This window comes from Rhamphochromis longiceps, linkage group LG1 (assembly GCF_057381845.1).
Source record: "Rhamphochromis longiceps isolate RC_006_pf linkage group LG1, R_longiceps_female_GT1.1, whole genome shotgun sequence".
Lineage (NCBI taxonomy): Eukaryota > Metazoa > Chordata > Actinopteri > Cichliformes > Cichlidae > Rhamphochromis > Rhamphochromis longiceps.
In genome coordinates, this window is record NC_140557.1 from 16729741 (window position 1) to 16747632 (window position 17892).

A 17892-nucleotide genomic window follows, 5' to 3' on the forward strand; every position below is an offset into this window, starting at 1 on the left:
AGTTTATGATTATTCTGTTTGCTTTGGGATTATGCTCACTAAGTTCACTAATAGATGGCATTTACTTTTTGTTTTCTTCAGATTGCCTGGAGTGTTACAATTAATGTCACCAAGTTTTCAGACTCTCTTAAACTCTTAAACTGTCATGCCAGTTTGTTATTTTTAGCTTAGGAAATCAAATTATTTGTACAATTTGACTGTCGATTAAGCTATCCGCTGAGAACTCTTTGTTTCTCTGCCTCCAGCTGCTTACTGTAGCATTAATGATCCTCCACTGAATGGCGGTGTGGTCAACCGAACCAAACTTCGCCCAGGTAGCAGACTTCAGTACTTTTGTAATCGTGGTCACAGGCTGGTGGGCTCAAGCAATGCCACCTGCAAGCTCGACTCCAATGGGCTTTTCCAGTGGGATACCCCACCGCCTTTTTGTCAAGGTAAAATTTTAAACCAATTATTTCTCAGTCTTCTTAGTGATAAAGAACAAAGGTAAAAAGGATTAAAAAATTGCAGTTGTAAAGGATTCCTCCTGCAACACTTTTCTTTTTGTTATGTGGTAGCTGTCTCATGCGGCATACCTCCGTCACCGGGAAACGGCAGCTTCCATGCTTACCAGTATACTGTTGGGAGCCAGGTCACCTATCAGTGTAACCATGGTTACCACCTTGACCCAGGTGTTCCGATGAATGCCATGTGTTTGGAGGATGGCAGCTGGAGCAATGCTGCCTCAGTCTCCAGATGTCTACGTACGTATTTCTAACTTTATTATAAGGATGGGTAAATGTCTTAGTTGACAAAAAAGTAAGCACTGGTATATCTAGAAAAAGCTAGAGCCTCTCGCTGGAAGCTCTCTTCTCAGTGTCCAGGATGCATTTTGAGAAGATGACTCACACATCATTTATTTTTCAAAAAAAACTTTTGTCCACTAAATCAATAATTAATTTGGAGTTTGTTTAGAATTATAAATAAGTAATACATTTTAATTTATACAATTATAATTTATACAAATAGTACATTATCAGAGATTTTAATTAAAAATTAAAAGTCACCTGCCGTTCAGTTACATTTTATATAACTGTATCATTTCATTAATTTTTTGTCCAGCGGTCCACTGCCCCAGCATTGACGACGTCCTCTCAGGTCACATGCTCTACCGCCTAATTTCTGGTAGGCTGGGAGAGTTTGGTTCTGTGGTGATGCTGGAGTGCTCAACTGGGTACTATTTAGGTGCGGGGCATCGGACTCTTCGGTGCCTTGCCAACCGAACTTGGGAGGGGTCAGATGCCCCAGCTACCTGTAAGAGTAAGTACTGATACACACAAAGACACTATTATGACTGTCTTAGCTCATAATCAGCTGATGCCCTCACTTAAGTGCATGATAATAAAATTAGTATTTGGTGCACCTTCTAAATTTCCTCTAGTAGAATTATACTGAACATTATTCAGTCAGATCATACATAAAACTGTCACGGTTCAGCTGTGTGGCAGGCAGGATGTAGGACCCAAACGCAGGACTCACAACACGGGAGGTTAACTGAAAATGGCAGCTTTATTGCTGGGAAATCCACCATAACAAAAACTCACGGAAAACAAACAAAAGCCCTCAACATAGTAATTAAGGACTGAAACTCTGGAAAACTAGAATGTAAGCTGGATCACAAGAAAACAAACCCTGGAACTGAGAAGCTAGGATCTAAACAGGCACATGAGGGAAACACACAGCAGGGACGAGGTTACGACACGACAAGGGGCAAAGAAAAACAGGGGTTAAATACACGAGGGAGTAACGAGGGAATGGGAATGGGCCGCACACTTGACAAGGGCTATCAAAATAAAACCGGAACAAGAGACATTTACAAAAATCTGCCCATCATTTTTTTTATCTTTTCTTCCAAGGAGTTTGACTTTCATGTAATTTTTTAAAGCAGCCATGAGCAATAGTTATCCACACTTTCTGAAAGTTTTCAAAGTTTTTCTTTTGAAATCGGCTGCCTTTTTTTTCCCATTTTCAGTCCACCCCTTGTATCTGACCATTTTCAGAGGAATGGGCTTTTGTTTACCTTGGTCAGGAAAGGTCAGCTAACCTCAAAATTACTGAAGCAGTGTGAGATCATCTTGACAGAGAACTGAACAAAAGGCAGTGAAAATTGATTATCCTTCAAGAAGCCTGGAAAACCATTTCTAAAGACTATTTAAAGAAACGATAAGAAATTTGCCTAAGAGATTTCAGACTGTAAAAAAATAAAGGTGATCATACAAAACATTGACTTTCAAGACCTTTTAAATGGCATAAATGTTTTTGCTATATGTTCTGTAGTTCAGGTATGATTTCTAATCAGTGCACCTGTTTCCAATTTTCCTAGCAAGATATAAAGAAATGAGGGGAGACTTGGAAGAATTAAAGAAAGCTACTTTCCTAGCATAATTGCCAAGTTTAGTTTAAAAAAAACAACAACAACTGTGCTTTTCACCTGCTTTGAGGGGCAAGCATGCATGTGCTTAATCCTCTGTCATTGGTATATTTGAGAGGGAGCTGCTTTATGTGTGGTTGTGCGTGAGGTTTTATCTATTTCTTCTACTTTTTTGGAAATTAGTTACCAGGGGTGTATGTGTTTCGAAACGCCTGAGGATGTTAACTACTGCACATTGTCTAGGGACTGTGTCTCTTTCAAACAGAATGCAGTCTGTACTTCCTAAATGTAGGGTATATGCCGATAGTAGTGAAATACTGTCTATACAAATACAGTCTTACTATGCAATACGTCTTTGCTGCTTGTTTCATAAAGAGAGGCTGTGACAGAACATTGGGACTTTGACAACTTTCTAGTAGGCTACAGAATTTCATACTGTTGCATAATATATGATATGCCAATGGAAAAGTGAAATGTGTACACTGGAGAAGTTTAAAAAAATGATTAAAATTTGAAATGTATTTTACATTAAGCCAGTGGTTTAAAGACTTTATTTGGATACGTTTTTGTTAATTTCTCTTGGTAGTGTTTGAGCTGACCTACCTATCATTGCAGCAGTTTCAAGGGATTTGGCAATGTAACAGAAGTGTCTGTTTAAATTAGCCAGTGACTTTAAAGCTGTGTCTCCCAGGATATTAAGACAGAATTAGCTTAAATCTTCTGAAGGAAATAAATTCAGATAGATATTGTGTTGGAAAACAAAAATGTACCATGTTTAAGTTTAGGATGGTAGTCTTGTAATGCTTCATTTAACTGACCAATCATGATGAAGGCTTGACGACACAGACCACTTTATTTGCAGATTTTGTAAAAGATGGAAAAGTATCATTTGCACCACGATGTTATGTAATGTGTAATTTGTTACTTTGTAATGACACATTTATTTCATTATTTAGTTATCTCCTGCGGGGAACTTCCTTCCCCACCTTTTGGTACCAAACTGGGGACGTTGACCACATTCGGAGCAACTGCGATCTTTATGTGTAACCATGGCTACACTCTGGTGGGATCCCACGTGAGGGAGTGTGGCGCTAATGGGCTGTGGAGTGGTGTAGAGACCAGGTGTCTAGGTAATGTTCATTGAATGTGATAAGATGTTCAAGATGTTGTGGTTTATCCTAAGTCCCTTTGGCACAAAAAATAACAATTTGATTCATTGGAAAAGAAATGTAGCAAGCTGTTAAAGTAAAATCAAAGCATTGACTCATCTCATATTACATTAATGAGAAAAATCCAACCTGATTAGTACCTCACTAACACCATGGAATAGATCACCTAAGTCAATGTAATGAACACGGAGAGCCTATATGTACAACTTTGATAAGGTAGCGCATTGTTAATATTCATGTTTCACCTGCAAATTTCACATCCACCCTCATATTCTTTTGAGATATTGATGGCAAAATATAACAGTATTTGTCATTTATTGATAGAGATGACATTTGCTGACCTAAAAAGACAATAATAATACTATCTCTTAAAATTAGAAATAATTGTAACAATTTTAGAAAGGCTGGTTATTTTTAACTTTTAACCTTTGGCAATAACCAAGTGACCGTTCAGAACTGGGTGGACTATTTACCATTTACCATTAGATACACAAACATCAAGAAAAAGGGATCGACTTTGAAACACATCTGTTAACAGATGAAATAGTGTCAAATACAATTCAGAATCTCTTTACACCTCAGCTCACTGGAGTCTTGCTTTTTATGTGCTGAAGCTTTAAGTAACCCCAGGCAGATGTAGTGCATGAAAAAAAAAATGTTTAAAGGACTGTTTTTAAGAGACTTTTGTTCATCTGTAATTGCTCCAAGTTTAGAACTAAAGTCTTTGAAGGTGATTTGCAAAGACAGACATTTGAAAGTTTAAGCATCTAAGCTCCTACATATAATTTGGCAGTCCACAGTGACTGCTGGCACAATGAGCCAGAATGTGTTTAAAATCAGGGCTCAGCACACAAAACCAGCTTCAGTGATGTGTGAGTGAGTTAAAGATGCGTTTCATTGTGCTGTATTAATTTCTGTCACTTTGCTTCTCCCAGCTGGTCACTGTGACTCTCCAGATCCTATAGTCAACGGCCACATTAGCGGGGATGGATCTAGTTACCGTGACACAGTTGTATACCAGTGCATGTTAGGATATCGCCTAATTGGCACATCAGTCAGAATCTGCCAACAAGACCATCGGTGGTCTGGAACAACACCTGTCTGTGTCCGTAAGTTCACAATACCAACAACATCGTGGTTTGAAGTTAAAGATTGTTTGCTGCTTTTGTCAAATATGAAAAGCTAAAACCTATATTGTTATATAAAGAATCTCTTCAGAGGCATCACACAATTTATTCTTTTAGAGTTTACTTTTTTTTTTCAGTGAATATGTCTGTGCACCAACATTAAAAAAAAGTTGGAAATATCACACAATATCAAGAGGGAGAACCACAATACTTATTCCGAACCTCAAGTTTCTCATCACATTTCTCTCCACTCTTTCTCTCTCAGCAATAACTTGTGGTCACCCAGGCAACCCAGCCAATGGGCGGACCAATGGCACCGAATTTAATCTCAATGATGTGGTCAACTTCACCTGCAACAGAGGTTACGTCCTAAGTGGAAATGCTCGGGCTCAGTGCCGACTTAACGGACAGTGGAGCAGCCCCTTACCAGTCTGCAAAGGTCTCGTCCACATTCATTAACACAGAGCTAGCAACTCATGCACATGCACATTCTCGTAATGCTTTATTTATTTATTTATTTTATTTTTTTCACTTTTAAAATCATAGAATCTGTGTGAGGAGCCAACATGATGCTATCGACATCTGTTGAGTAAAATCATAACCAAATAAAAGAAAAGGCCTCAATGACAAAAATGATCCCTAGGTTGTATTGTAAAAAAACAGACTTTCCTTTAAATTGTGGATTGCTGTGGTATGTTCAGCATGTGTTGACTGAATTTGCTTCTACCCACATTATGTAAATGAAATTGCTTTTGGAACCGAGTCTGCTGCTAGTAAAAGAGAGAACACAACAAAATCTTATCTGCAAGATGAATTCAGACACAATCAGTGTATCTCCAAATAAACTAATAAATTCATTCGTGCACAAACACAGCTGGGTACATGTCCAGAGACATGCTCTTTTCCTCTGCTAACCATGCACGGTCATTACAGTACAAAACTCTCTAGACCCCTGGTAGTGTAACAGTTATGATATACTCAAGCACGCACACACACAAGCATTTTGCAAAGTCATGAGAGCAGATCGATATAACGTAGTTGCTCACATGGGTTTCCCACTGAAGCGATTCATCCTCGCTTGCCTGCTTGCTTTCTCCATCTCCCCCACATTTTCTGTCTTATCCTGCTCTCCCTCCCTCTTTTTACCTCACAGCAGCAGCTGTCAATTATAAGACTGAAACTTTCTTTGTTCCCATAGGGTGCCAAACAAACACACACACACACACACAAACACACATAGGCGTCTCCCCCATGGACTTGAATTTGAGTGAATGTCAGTCTCCCCTGCGACATGGGGAAAATCAAACTCCACTCTTATTGAACTGGCATCTACCCAGAGAGAAAAAGTACAAGGGACAGGAGGAGGGAATAGGGAACAAAATGCTTCAAAAAACAGAGCAGGGTATGACAAAAGAGCAGTTTAAAGAAGACCAGAGCAGAGCAGCATGCATGATATGAAATTGTAACTTTGTTAAATGGTAATTGAGTATTCAGTACTCAACCCCACAAAGCTCCCAAGATATATAGCCATCACCTTTATATATGCTTGCATTGTAAAAACTTTGTAAATACTTTTAAATGGCTCTTCTGCTCTCTCGTACAGTGGTGAACTGTTCTGACCCCGGTCATGTGGAGAATGGCGTGCGCCAATCCGGCCTTCGTTACCCAGAAGTCTTCAGCTATGGTGTGACTGTATCAATCCACTGCAAACGAGGCTTCTACCTTTTGGGTTCTGCACTCCTTACATGTCAGCATAATGGACTGTGGGACCGGCCAATCCCTCGTTGCCTAGGTATGGGTGAACAAGTGAAGGTAGTCGGGGAAATATTTGGCTACATGTCTTTCCTGTTGTGTGTGTGAGTTTTGGGATTTTTTTTATAAGAACATGCCTTCAAAAAAGTAGTCACAAGCAGGTAGCTCTTTTTTTTGTTTTCTGGAATAGGCATTTGAGGATTGAAATAGCCTGAAGAGCCTTTGAGAGTAGGATAAGGAGGAGTGGATGAAAGAGTGAGAGCAAACGAGAGGGTTCAAGAAAGAAAATGGGAAGAAAGTAATCATAAAAGAAAAGGGTATGAAAGAAAGAGTCGTAAAGGTTTGAGTATGATTTGTGTCCATGTGTGTTTACAGAAAAAGAAAGTTGGAATGTGTCTCATAAGGCTATAGGTGGTCTTGTTAGAAAGCTACCATTGCTGATAGAAACAAAGAGATTAAACTAGAGAGTGATAGTGAGAAGGAAGCAGATTCACAGATGAAGAGGGGAACAGAAGGTGAACAAAAGCTTAGAATAAAGACACAGGAACAGAGGTGTAGAGATGAGAAATCAGACAGAGAGGAAGGAAGGGGCAGACACCGGTGAAGCACTTGGCGTCTGTGCATCGAGCGTTGCATTCGCAAAACAAGGTCTTATCGGAAAATTGGGGGGAAAGGGGTGATGACAGAGGGGCAACGAGAGGATGGAGTAATACAATTTGGGGGTGAGGAGAGATATCGGAGGACAAGTCATTTGGCAGCAATAGAAAATCGAGAGCAGTTCCATATCAGTGTCCTCCAGTGCTTTGTAAAACATAGATTTCTCCGAAGCTGAAGAAAAAAATTGGGCGTCTGTTGCTTAAATGCTTTGGAATGATTTTTTTCTAGTTTTCTACATAGAAGAAAAGCAGAGATGCTTTCAGTGTTGTCTGGCTGAAGTGAATTTAATTTCAGATGAGTTATTGGTTTTCTCTCCCTCTCTCAGGCAATTCAGTTAAACTCAATAAGCTTTACTTGCATGCCCGTATGCTACAATGTGGTGTAAGCAAGGCAGGTTTAATTATTTATGTGCATATGTTTTATTGTACAGTTGCAAAGTCATAATACGTTGTCTTGTATTGGTTAAGGTGCATATCACACAACCAAAACATCCTTGGTTGTCTTCCAGTTCACCTTGGTTGAACAGCTAGCGCCTCTGTCTCATGCTACATTTAATGTCTACACTTCTTTCTTTTTGCAGTCCCTGTTTGTGTATTTTGACACAAGCACGCACACACAAAAACAACAAGGGCTTGCATTAATCCCACCCCTGTTTTGCTGAAAACACTCTCCTGTTTGCTGTCTCTGCAGTGACCCAGCTGCACAACCTGAAGCAATAGTATCTGTAATCTATAGTTGGACGCATCCACACTCAAACACACATTCAGAGACATACACAAACACTCACACACTAAACCCTTCTTTATCTCTTTCAATCTCTTGCTGTCTCTGTAGCTATTTCCTGTGGTGACCCTGGTGTACCCCCTAATGTAGTAGTATCTGGGACCAACAGTTGGACATATGGTTCAGTACTGCAGTACTCTTGTCTACCTGGTGGAGTGCTTGTGGGCAATGCTACTCGCCACTGTCAGGAAGATGGTACATGGAGTGGAGCACCACCCTACTGCACTGGTAAAGTCAAAGTAGTTGATATACCTGCATGTCTAATAGACACGATTTACTTTTTGTGCAGGATTAGGGCTAAGTTGAATGATTCACTGTTGCTGTCATACATATTCGCACTCAAAGCACACGATAAGTCTGTGCCTGTTTTTACACGTAAGGCAAATGTACCACATCTACACTGAGGCTTTCAACAAGGAAATCTGTATCCAGAAATGCCTTTTTAATAAGGCTTTGCAGAACACAATTGATAATATAAAATATTACAGAATGGCAAGCGCTCCTGCTCACAACACCAGTGTGCAATTTGTGCCAATCAATCAACCTTTATTCCAGACTCATGTAAAACACATCAACAAAAACAAAGAAAAAATACACTCAGATCACCTTCCCACAAAGAGACAATTGTACCAGCCCCTGCTGGTGTTGAGCCACCTTTGTATCTTCAGTGATAAGCTCAGGGCATTAGTATAGGCTACATGAGGTTTATGTAGACTCACCTTCCTATAGTTCCTATAGTTTGTCCACAAGTATGAAGTATGCAGAGATGTACAGTATGCTCTAAAAAGAACTCTTCTGGTATTTGAGCTATAATAAGATGTCCAAGATATTTGACGTCATTACAGACAATAAGATTATTATTCGACAATTTAAATTTGGAAAGTCTTAGATGTTTGTCTTCATTGGTTCTACAAATGATGACAGCGCTCTTACGGGCATGGTATCTAATATCATGTTCCAAACCATAAGCAGAATGTAATGTATGCGAAGGAGCTGCTGGAGACCAGCACTACCTGGACTGAAGACCACAAGATTATCTGCACACACACACACAAAGAATTTACCATCTAATCTGATAAAATTACTTACTGTTCTTTGTATTTGTTTATTTGTATCTATATCTTTACTGTACCCTGAGCTCTGAGAAAAACAGTTTTGTTTGACTACGCCTTATTCGGTGGTCTCAAAGACAAAAAGGTTCATGCTGACTTTGGAGCCACTACATACTGTCACCATCATTATATGATCATTTCTAGAGTTTGCTTGCATGTACACTACCAGTCAAGTTTGGACATTTAATGGGATTTAATGGGTTTTCTTTATTTTCATGACTATGTACATTTTAGATTTTCACTGAAGGCATCAAAACTATGAATAAACACATATAAAACACATTTTATATTTTACATTCTTCAAAATAGCCACCCTTTGCTTTGATTACTGCTTTGCAAACTCTTGGCATTCTCTCGATGAGCTTCATGAGGTCGTCACCTGAAATGGTTTTCCAACAGTCTTGAAGAAGTTCCCAGAGATGCTGAGCACTTGCTGGCTCTTTTGCCTTAACTCTGCAGTCCATCTCATCCCAAACCATCTCGATTGGGTTAAGGTCAGGTGACGGAGTGCTGGCCAGGCCATCTAGCGCAGCACTCCATCACTCTCCTTCTTGGTCAGATAGCCCTGTTGAAAAATAAATGATGGTCCAACTAAACGCAAACCGGATGGGATGGCGTGTTGCTGCAGGATGCTGTGGTAGCCATGATGGTTCAGTGTGTCTTCAGTTTTTAATAAATCCCCAACAGTGTCACCAACAAAGCACCCCCACACAATCACACCTCCTCTATGTTTCACAGTGAGAACCATGCATGTAGAGACCATCTGACCAACTTTTCTGTCTCGCACAAAGACACAGCAGGTGGAACCAAAGATCTCAAATTTGCAATCATCAGACCAAAGCACAGATTTCCACTAGTGTAATGTCCATATCTGGGCTCTAATCCGAGGTGCTGTTAACTTGCAGTTTCTGAGGCTGGTGACTCAGGTTAATTTATCCTCAGCAGCAGAGGTGACTCTTGGTCTTGCTTTCCTGGGGCAGTCCTTACGTGAGCCAGTTTCATTGTAGCAGTTGTTAGTTTTAGCAATATTCCGGACTGACTGACCTTCAGTTCTTAAAGTACTGACGGCCTGTCGTTTCTATTTACTTGTTGATTGGTTCTTGCAATAATATAAATTCTAACAGTTGTCAAATAGGGCTGTCATCTGTGTACCAACCTGCATAACACAGCTTATGGTCCCAACCCCATTAAGAAGGCAAAAAAATTCCACAAATGAATCCTGACAACGCACACCTGTAAAGTGAAACCATTTCATGCGACTACATCATAAAGCTCATTGATAGAAGGCCAGGGGTTTGCAGCGCTGTTAACAAAGGGTCCCTACTTTCAGGAATCTAAAATATACAACATATTTAGAGTTATTTATAAAAAAATTTCTTTGCTACATAATTCTATATATCTTGTTTCATATATTTGATGTCTTCAATATGTATCTACAATGTAGAAAGTAGTAGAAATGAAGAAAAAACATAAAATGAGAAAGTGTGTCCAAACTTTTAACTGCTAGTGTATACATACTATGCAGAGATCTTGTCAGATGGTAAACAGTACCAGTAAAGGCTACAGAATAGCAAAGACTCACTGATTAAAGGTAAAAACAGTAGAATTTCAGGGAATTGAAGAATGAAACAAGTGTTTTTTGAGAACAAAAGATTGAGCTATTAAAAAAACAGCAACACCCCATCTAGAACAAAAACAGTGAGCCATACCCCACAGGCAAGTCAGCACTAAGACATCTTTGTTTTGCCTCAGCATAATATACTGTGAAGTATTAACTGGAACTGACAGGTATCTCTGACTGACGGACAGGCTCCTTGTGTGTTTCAGAACCACTCAATTCTTCACCGTATTGTTTTTTGATTTTAGATCAGAGACTGTGATGTACTGTATTGAGGAAATGACAGTGGTAGACAGTCACCTAAGAAACGTCATATTATGATCGAAAGTTAGTCCTTGTGCTCTATGAATATTTATCTCTAGATTCGATTTTCCACTTTCCACAGTTCCAGACATGGATAACATACCAGAAGCGACGCCATAATTTTAAATCAGTTAATCAATTTAATAAGTGACAAATTGCAGCAAGCTGTTTATATCGTTGATTATAATTACCTACCTTCCAGCTTACTGAGAACTAACCACCCCATGACCACGCTGCCCTTCATCGCACATGTCCTCCCATTTGTTCTACAAAAAAAGATGAAGGGAGAAATTATTTGAACATTTTCAAGCTGTTAAAAAAAACTTTTTTCAGTTTTTATATGCTTTTTATTGCATTACAAATTTATGACTATGCCACCATTTGACAGTTTTGCTTGTGTAAATTATCGTGACAAAGTATTTTATGTCATTTTTGTTACCTCTGCAATTTATCACAAACACAGAGACACGGTGATCTCTTACATGCTGGAAACTGAGCACACTTTATACTACAGGGCATATTTCCTGGCTTGAACTGCACATGTTAGAAACAGGCAGGAATAGAGAGGTGGCAGAGTCCTTGTTCACTTCTCAGGTTGTAAGCATTCCTCTACACTGGGGTTACACAGATCCCACAACACTACAACCGATCATTTCTAAACTCAGCATCAACAGTCTCAACAGCTGAAATGCAATAAGCTTACTCTGCTGGCCTCAAAACAGAGCACTCAGCAGGGCAGAATACATCCTGCAGCTGAAGAACTCATTGAGATGCAAGACACTGCATTTGGCGCTGTACCCTGTTAAACTCACAAATCCCTACCGATGGAATTTAAGCTGCTAAAATTGTAACACGCTCAGTGCTTTTAATGCTAGAACAATTTGGTATAGCCTAAATGCAAAGTACAGTTCTACAAAGTTTGCATGTCTGAGTATGTGCATCTATGTGTGAGTTACTGTATATGAAAAGGGTAAGCAGGCAAATTGTGTCATTGCAATTTCTCCAGTGCATATGGTGTTTAGTTGATGTTGTTGACCTCTAGCATGAATGCTTGCGTGTATTTTTAGCATAACGATACCAGTGAGAGACGACCTCCTGATCTAGCATTTTCCCATTTAGTTGCACAAATTCACTAAAACCTATTAGAACTAATGGACATGACTGCAGCAAGTGTATTTGGATCCACTGTGCAAATTGATGTGCTTTGATGTGTTTCTATGTTTGTGTCGCAGCAGTCCAGGATTATGTTGGGGGGTGGGGGACTCATTTGGTTTTTAAGAGCATTGTTGAGTTTGGTACATTAACTTTATGCTTGCTTTCTTGCTGTAGGTGTGAGTGCTGGAATCTGTGGAGACCCAGGGATCCCTCCTCATGGTGCCCGTATAGGAGGAGAGGAATTTAAAACCAAGAGCCTTTTGCGCTTTAGCTGCGAGGCAGGATATAACCTGATTGGGTCAGCCGAGAGGACCTGCCTTCATAATGGCACCTGGAGTGGTACACAGCCTGTCTGTCAAGGTGGGAAGTGTCAAAATTACCATTTATATTCCTCATGTTAGGTGAAAGTTTGGCACTTGAACTTGAGTGAAACGTAAACTGCAGCTTACACTTTAAACAGCATATAGAACTTTTTATTTATTTAGTTATTTTCTGTCATAGTGCTGAAAATCGAAGCAGTACTATCTACTTGACTCGAGATAGATATTTATGGGGTCTTCTTATCTGTATTCTATTTATATAGAGCCTTTAAAAGGCTGCTGCTTGCTTTATACAAGAAATTTAAATGTGACAACATGCTGAACTGTCTGTTTTGAAAACATACACTTTGATGGCAAGTCGTCTTTGTCTCTTTTGAGGTTACCTTTGGGCCTCAGACTAGATTCTATAAAACATTGCCTTAAAAATATACCCTGATATAAAAGGAACCAAACAAGATTTGCTTATAAAGTCTGCGTGATATATGGATTTAATCATTTAGATCTTTATCCTAAGTATTTTCTTTTTTGTGAGAGTCATAGTGATTTAGATAAAGTAAGAGTGAAGAGCCCATATTGGATAATTGATATTACACATATTTATTGAGTCTTTGGGTTTTCGTAAAAACTTCTTTTTGACTCATTTTACTTCATTTTCTTTACTGTAATATGTTGGCCAGACTGAGATGGTCCACCATACTTTGCCCATATGTGATACAGATAGAGTTAAATATAGAGGTTTAATGTTACAAATGCTGATATTACACTTCTTGGGTTTTCCGTTTCTTTTATTGCGTTGAATATTAATGAGCAGCTGCCTCGCAGTCTGCCATTTTTCATTTGCTTGCTAGCAACACTTCTGCAAAACTGATCTCCAACGTCTCTCATCGGCGTGCAAAGCATGCTCTTGGTTTGCTGCTGGCTCTAAAAGTGAAGACAAGTCTTTTTTGCACTCTTGCCACAGTGCAAGTTGCTGTAAACTTTAGTTTAATTTTACTACAGTATGTGTACATATTTTGATCCTACATAAAGCCATTCATTTTTAAATAAACATTATATAGGCTATTGAGTGAGTGTAATTCCTCTGCTGATTTTTCAGTTCCTCACTGCGGTCTAAAATTCTGCAGCAAGAACGCAACAATAAATCATTAACAACGTTGTTTGTCCATAAGTGGTCATTTTAATATGTTCTCAAAATTCAGAGATGTAACACCAGAGACGCATAATGTAAGATGATTGTTGAATTTAAAATATGAAGACTCAAGTTTGTTTGTTTGTGTTCATGCTTAGATGCAAAGGATTGAAGTGTGTCACTCGTAAATAAGTTGGATCTTTGACAGCACTGTGTTAATAAACGGCATTCTATAGTCGACAACAGCAGTTTCCAAAGACACTCTTTGAACCCATGGGAATCCAGGGAAAATTAAAGTGGGTCCCCCTATAACTGTAGAGACACTGGAACCATTAGCTGCTGCCTGTGTAGCCTTGCCAATTTTCACCACAGATATTCAGGCCGAGTAAAGCAGACATGGTCTACACTGTAGTCTGATGCAAATTTTAAATTCAATTGGATAGACGATTTATTCTCGCACCAATTTGAGTTGCTAGGTCGAGGAAGAGGGAGTCACAATGTATCAGTGCTTGTTTATGTGCCTGTGACACAAAAAGTCACCGGTAAACTAACAATAGGACAAAGCGTACTTACTGTTATCTGTAAATTTAGCTGCTAAATTGCTGTGGGTTTTTTTTTTTCTTCCTGTTGGAAATCATTATCTTTAGACTGTATGTGTTTAAAATAATACAGGTGGCTGAAACTTTAAGACACAGAGCTCTAAACTGAAATTATGCAAAGCTGTTGTGGAAAGCGTGTGGTTGAGAAACTGCAGAAAGTCTCTAATTTTAACCTCTTGTAAGTCTTGACTTGCTTGCATATGTTGAAAAACTGACGTAAATATCAAGTCAGTCGTACAGACACACACAAACACCTTAGAAGTGTGTTTGTGTGTGCCATTGTCTGTGATTGTGTAAGGTAATTATTTATGTCTGTCTACAGTTGTTTTTCATTAAGCTAATAGTGGTTAAAAGCTGATTCAGAGAGGGTAAGACATCTGTCACTGACACACACAAATGCAAAGAAATCCATACACACTTCCAATTAAATACACACTCATCTACAGACTGTTACTCACAGATTTAAAGAAAGAAATTGCTGTCATAGACGCACATGCAGCTTTGTATGATGTGCTCCACCTACATGCTGTCTCACGTACTTTTGAACGAGGCTTTTAAGAGTTCTGGCTAATGAATGCCATCAATAGGTGTTTGATTGTTAAAGGCTGTCAGCTGTCATGATCTTATTAGGGAAATGTGCTGTGGCTGGGTGCTAATTTCTGTCGGTTCTGTTAATGTGCTGTGCCAGCAGACTAAAGGTCGATGGCTCACTAGATAGAGCCGTAGTGCTTTCCCGGCTGCATTCATGAACCGTCCCCTGACAATTTTGTCTTACAATCTACAAGACCAGCTGCGGCTCAGACACAAAGAAAACATCCGTGGCTCAAAAGAAGACATCACAGAGGGTGACTTTTTCCACAAAATAAAAGGGAACCCCTCAGATTCACTATAGGCTTTAGTAGAGGAACTGTTGAAGCAGCTGTGAACATGAACACCAGTGTGACTTAATGAATGCTGCAATGTCAAGCACACAGCCAATCTTGAAATATATTTCTGTATTCTCTGTGCTCTCATCTCTGCAACTGTGTTCTCCCCAAAGATGACTCAGGAAGGACATTGTCCACAAGTATTGACTGATAATTAGCTCCACAGTCCTGCTGCATGACCCAGTGCTGCTTCTTGCCATCATTTGTTTTCCTCTACAGTTGCTGTACCTCGCAGATGTTTTGGCAAACAGTAAGCACGACCAGGCAGCACCTGACCTTGGATCTTTTACAGGTGTTGTACTTGGCTCAGTGGCGTTTTGGAGGTTAACGTTAGTGATGTAGGGGTTTTAACAACTTCCCCTCACTCACTACGACACAACTGTAATTCATCTGTAATTAAAAGCAAAGGATCAGTCACACACACTCCTTTTTTACATTATTTTATGCATTTCTGCCTTGATTGGATAGTGAAAATGGAGAGAGACAGAAACATGCAGTAAAAGTCTCACCTGGGGACGAGCGCTCAGCTTTGGGGTCGCCCTAGCCCAACAGCCTTTAATCATTAATCAGCTTCACTACCTCAAGGAGATATTTTATGTTACTTCCAGCTGACTCTAGTGATAATCTCATTATTGTAGCCCACAGCTGATCAGCCCTGAGGGACAGGAAGACAGTATTGCTTACACCGATATTATCGCTGAGTTTAATCAACGCTGATTGGTATTTCCTCACCACTCAGCTGTATCCTGTGGTAACCCTGGCACCCCAGCACATGGCAGAATTGTCTTCAGTGATGGCATCACCTTCGGCAGCTCAGTGGCTTACACGTGCTGGGAAGGCTTCAAAACATCAGGCCTGACCACCAGACACTGCACAACCAATGGGACGTGGACAGGACAACCCCCAGATTGCACTGGTAGGATGATCATTGCTGTCTGAGTGATTAGTTCAAACAGCATGGGATTCTCACGCAGCGTAGAAGCGCTGATTAAAATATTATCATTATTGTTATATGTATGGCAGTGTTTTTCTTTAGCAAGTGGTTCAAGAGTAGCATAAATTGTTCAGGGACTGGGAAAGCAGCTGCTGTGTATCTTCAGAACTGCACAAGGTCAAGGTCAAGGTCAGATTTATTTATATAGCACATTTCCAACAGCCGATGCTGCACAAAGTGCTTAACAATAACAATAAAATTAAAAACTACAGTGTAATACAAGGTCTCTTGTGTGAGAGATTTTAAAGTGTAAAGTTTAACAGAGGCAGACAGATGTGTAGGGAAAGGGGGAGACGGAGGTGGGAGGTAGATAGAATGAAGTTGGAATGTGCTTCAGGGAAGTTACAGTGAGGAAGGAGAAAGAAATTCGAGTAAACAGAAAGCACAGTTTTTATGACATTTTAGAAAGCACAGTTTTTACGCTTTGGTTTTAAATGATGCTGCACTCATCCACAGCTCCAGGCTTACTGGCACACCACTGTATGACAGATTTAGGCTCACTTATACCATAACATTTTTGTTACTTCCTTTAGTGATCAGTTGTGGTGATCCTGGGACAATAGCTAATGGAATCTATATAGGAAGAGAGTTTAACTTCAACCACACAGTGCTCTACCGCTGCAACCCCGGTCACTTGATGGAACCACCTGGACATGGACGCAACGTTCTGCGCTGCATAAAAGATGGAACCTGGAACCAAACTAAACCCAGCTGTAAAGGTATGAGGAAGTAATACATAACTGTTTCCATAGTTATGGATAAAAGCATGGAATGTTAAACTAAACCAACTAAATAAAATAAATATTGTTGAAAATTTACATGCTTACATGCAGAAATATTTTTTTTCTGTTCAGTTCTGAGATTCTGAGCTATTTTGCTTACAAAACATGTGTTTTTTTTTCAGAGTGGTAGAAAGAAAATGTCCATTTCTGTTTTGGACTGATTTTATAAAATCCCCCCCAAAAAAAGAGAGAATTATAATAAATGTTTTTTGTAACATATAGATGTTAATAAGTGCAGTATGTGTGTTTTGATGCAAAGCTTTGTTTAGATTAGCCCACTGGTTATATAGAGAAGTTAAGGTATATGCTAATATTTTCTGATATATGAAAATAAAAATGAGGGATTCCTTTTGTAAATGTCTATGATTTGCCAAAAAAGTGAAACAAGAATATTCCGATTTCTTTCCTAAAAACCTTTGCTAATTGTCCCAGAATTTGATTCATAGTCAGAACGGAAAGTATAAAAAGTTGTCTTGTATTCTGCATTGAAATAATAAAAGCACATGGACTCGACATATTATAGTGTCAAATCTCAATGTAATGAGATCTTCTAATGGTAGCAAACAATGAAGAATTGTGATAGTAGTTAATGGTAGAGTGCACAAAAAACAAAGGGCAATTTAACTAAGAAAAACAGTATTGCAATAAGAACTGGTATAGTAAATAACAGCTTGTGAATTCAACAGTACATTAGTGGAAGAAGTGGAAGATTAGGCCAAAGGAAGAATAACATTGCTCCTCACTATAACAGGGTGTTAAATCAGGGTTTATTTCCTGAGACCTTCTGTTTTCCCACAAACACAAAGGGGAAAATAAAAAAGGAATGCATTAAATTGAAATGGCTCAGAGTTTTACAACAGGCCATATTTAGAGTTTAGACTATGATACTCAACAACAGTAAAAAGGAATGTTTCCTGAGATCCACCCTGCCGTTTCTTCCCACAAACAGAAAATCTCCTGCTGGCTCCTGCAGTTGGAGAGGCTTTGAACTGAGATGAAAAAAACTGAGAAAGCAGGGATAGAGGCTACTGAGAGGGAAGCAGAAAGAGGTGCAGA

At 39.3% G+C, this 17892-nt stretch overlaps 1 protein-coding gene across 2 annotated transcripts in view; it reads left to right on the forward strand.

The window, feature by feature from the left end:
* The window catches only part of LOC146678517 (CUB and sushi domain-containing protein 1-like), a 479448-nt gene that overhangs the window by 436093 nt on the left and 25463 nt on the right, over positions 1-17892 (forward strand). For both annotated transcript variants that reach the window (XM_085400429.1, XM_085400436.1), the window contains exons 52-62: positions 246-434; positions 558-743; positions 1102-1299; positions 3367-3540; positions 4515-4688; positions 4972-5145; positions 6310-6498; positions 7950-8126; positions 12261-12446; positions 15800-15976; positions 16588-16773. In XM_085400429.1, coding sequence (XP_085256555.1) covers positions 246-434; positions 558-743; positions 1102-1299; positions 3367-3540; positions 4515-4688; positions 4972-5145; positions 6310-6498; positions 7950-8126; positions 12261-12446; positions 15800-15976; positions 16588-16773 — 2010 coding nt within the window. The remainder of the gene's footprint in view (positions 1-245; positions 435-557; positions 744-1101; positions 1300-3366; positions 3541-4514; positions 4689-4971; positions 5146-6309; positions 6499-7949; positions 8127-12260; positions 12447-15799; positions 15977-16587; positions 16774-17892) is intronic.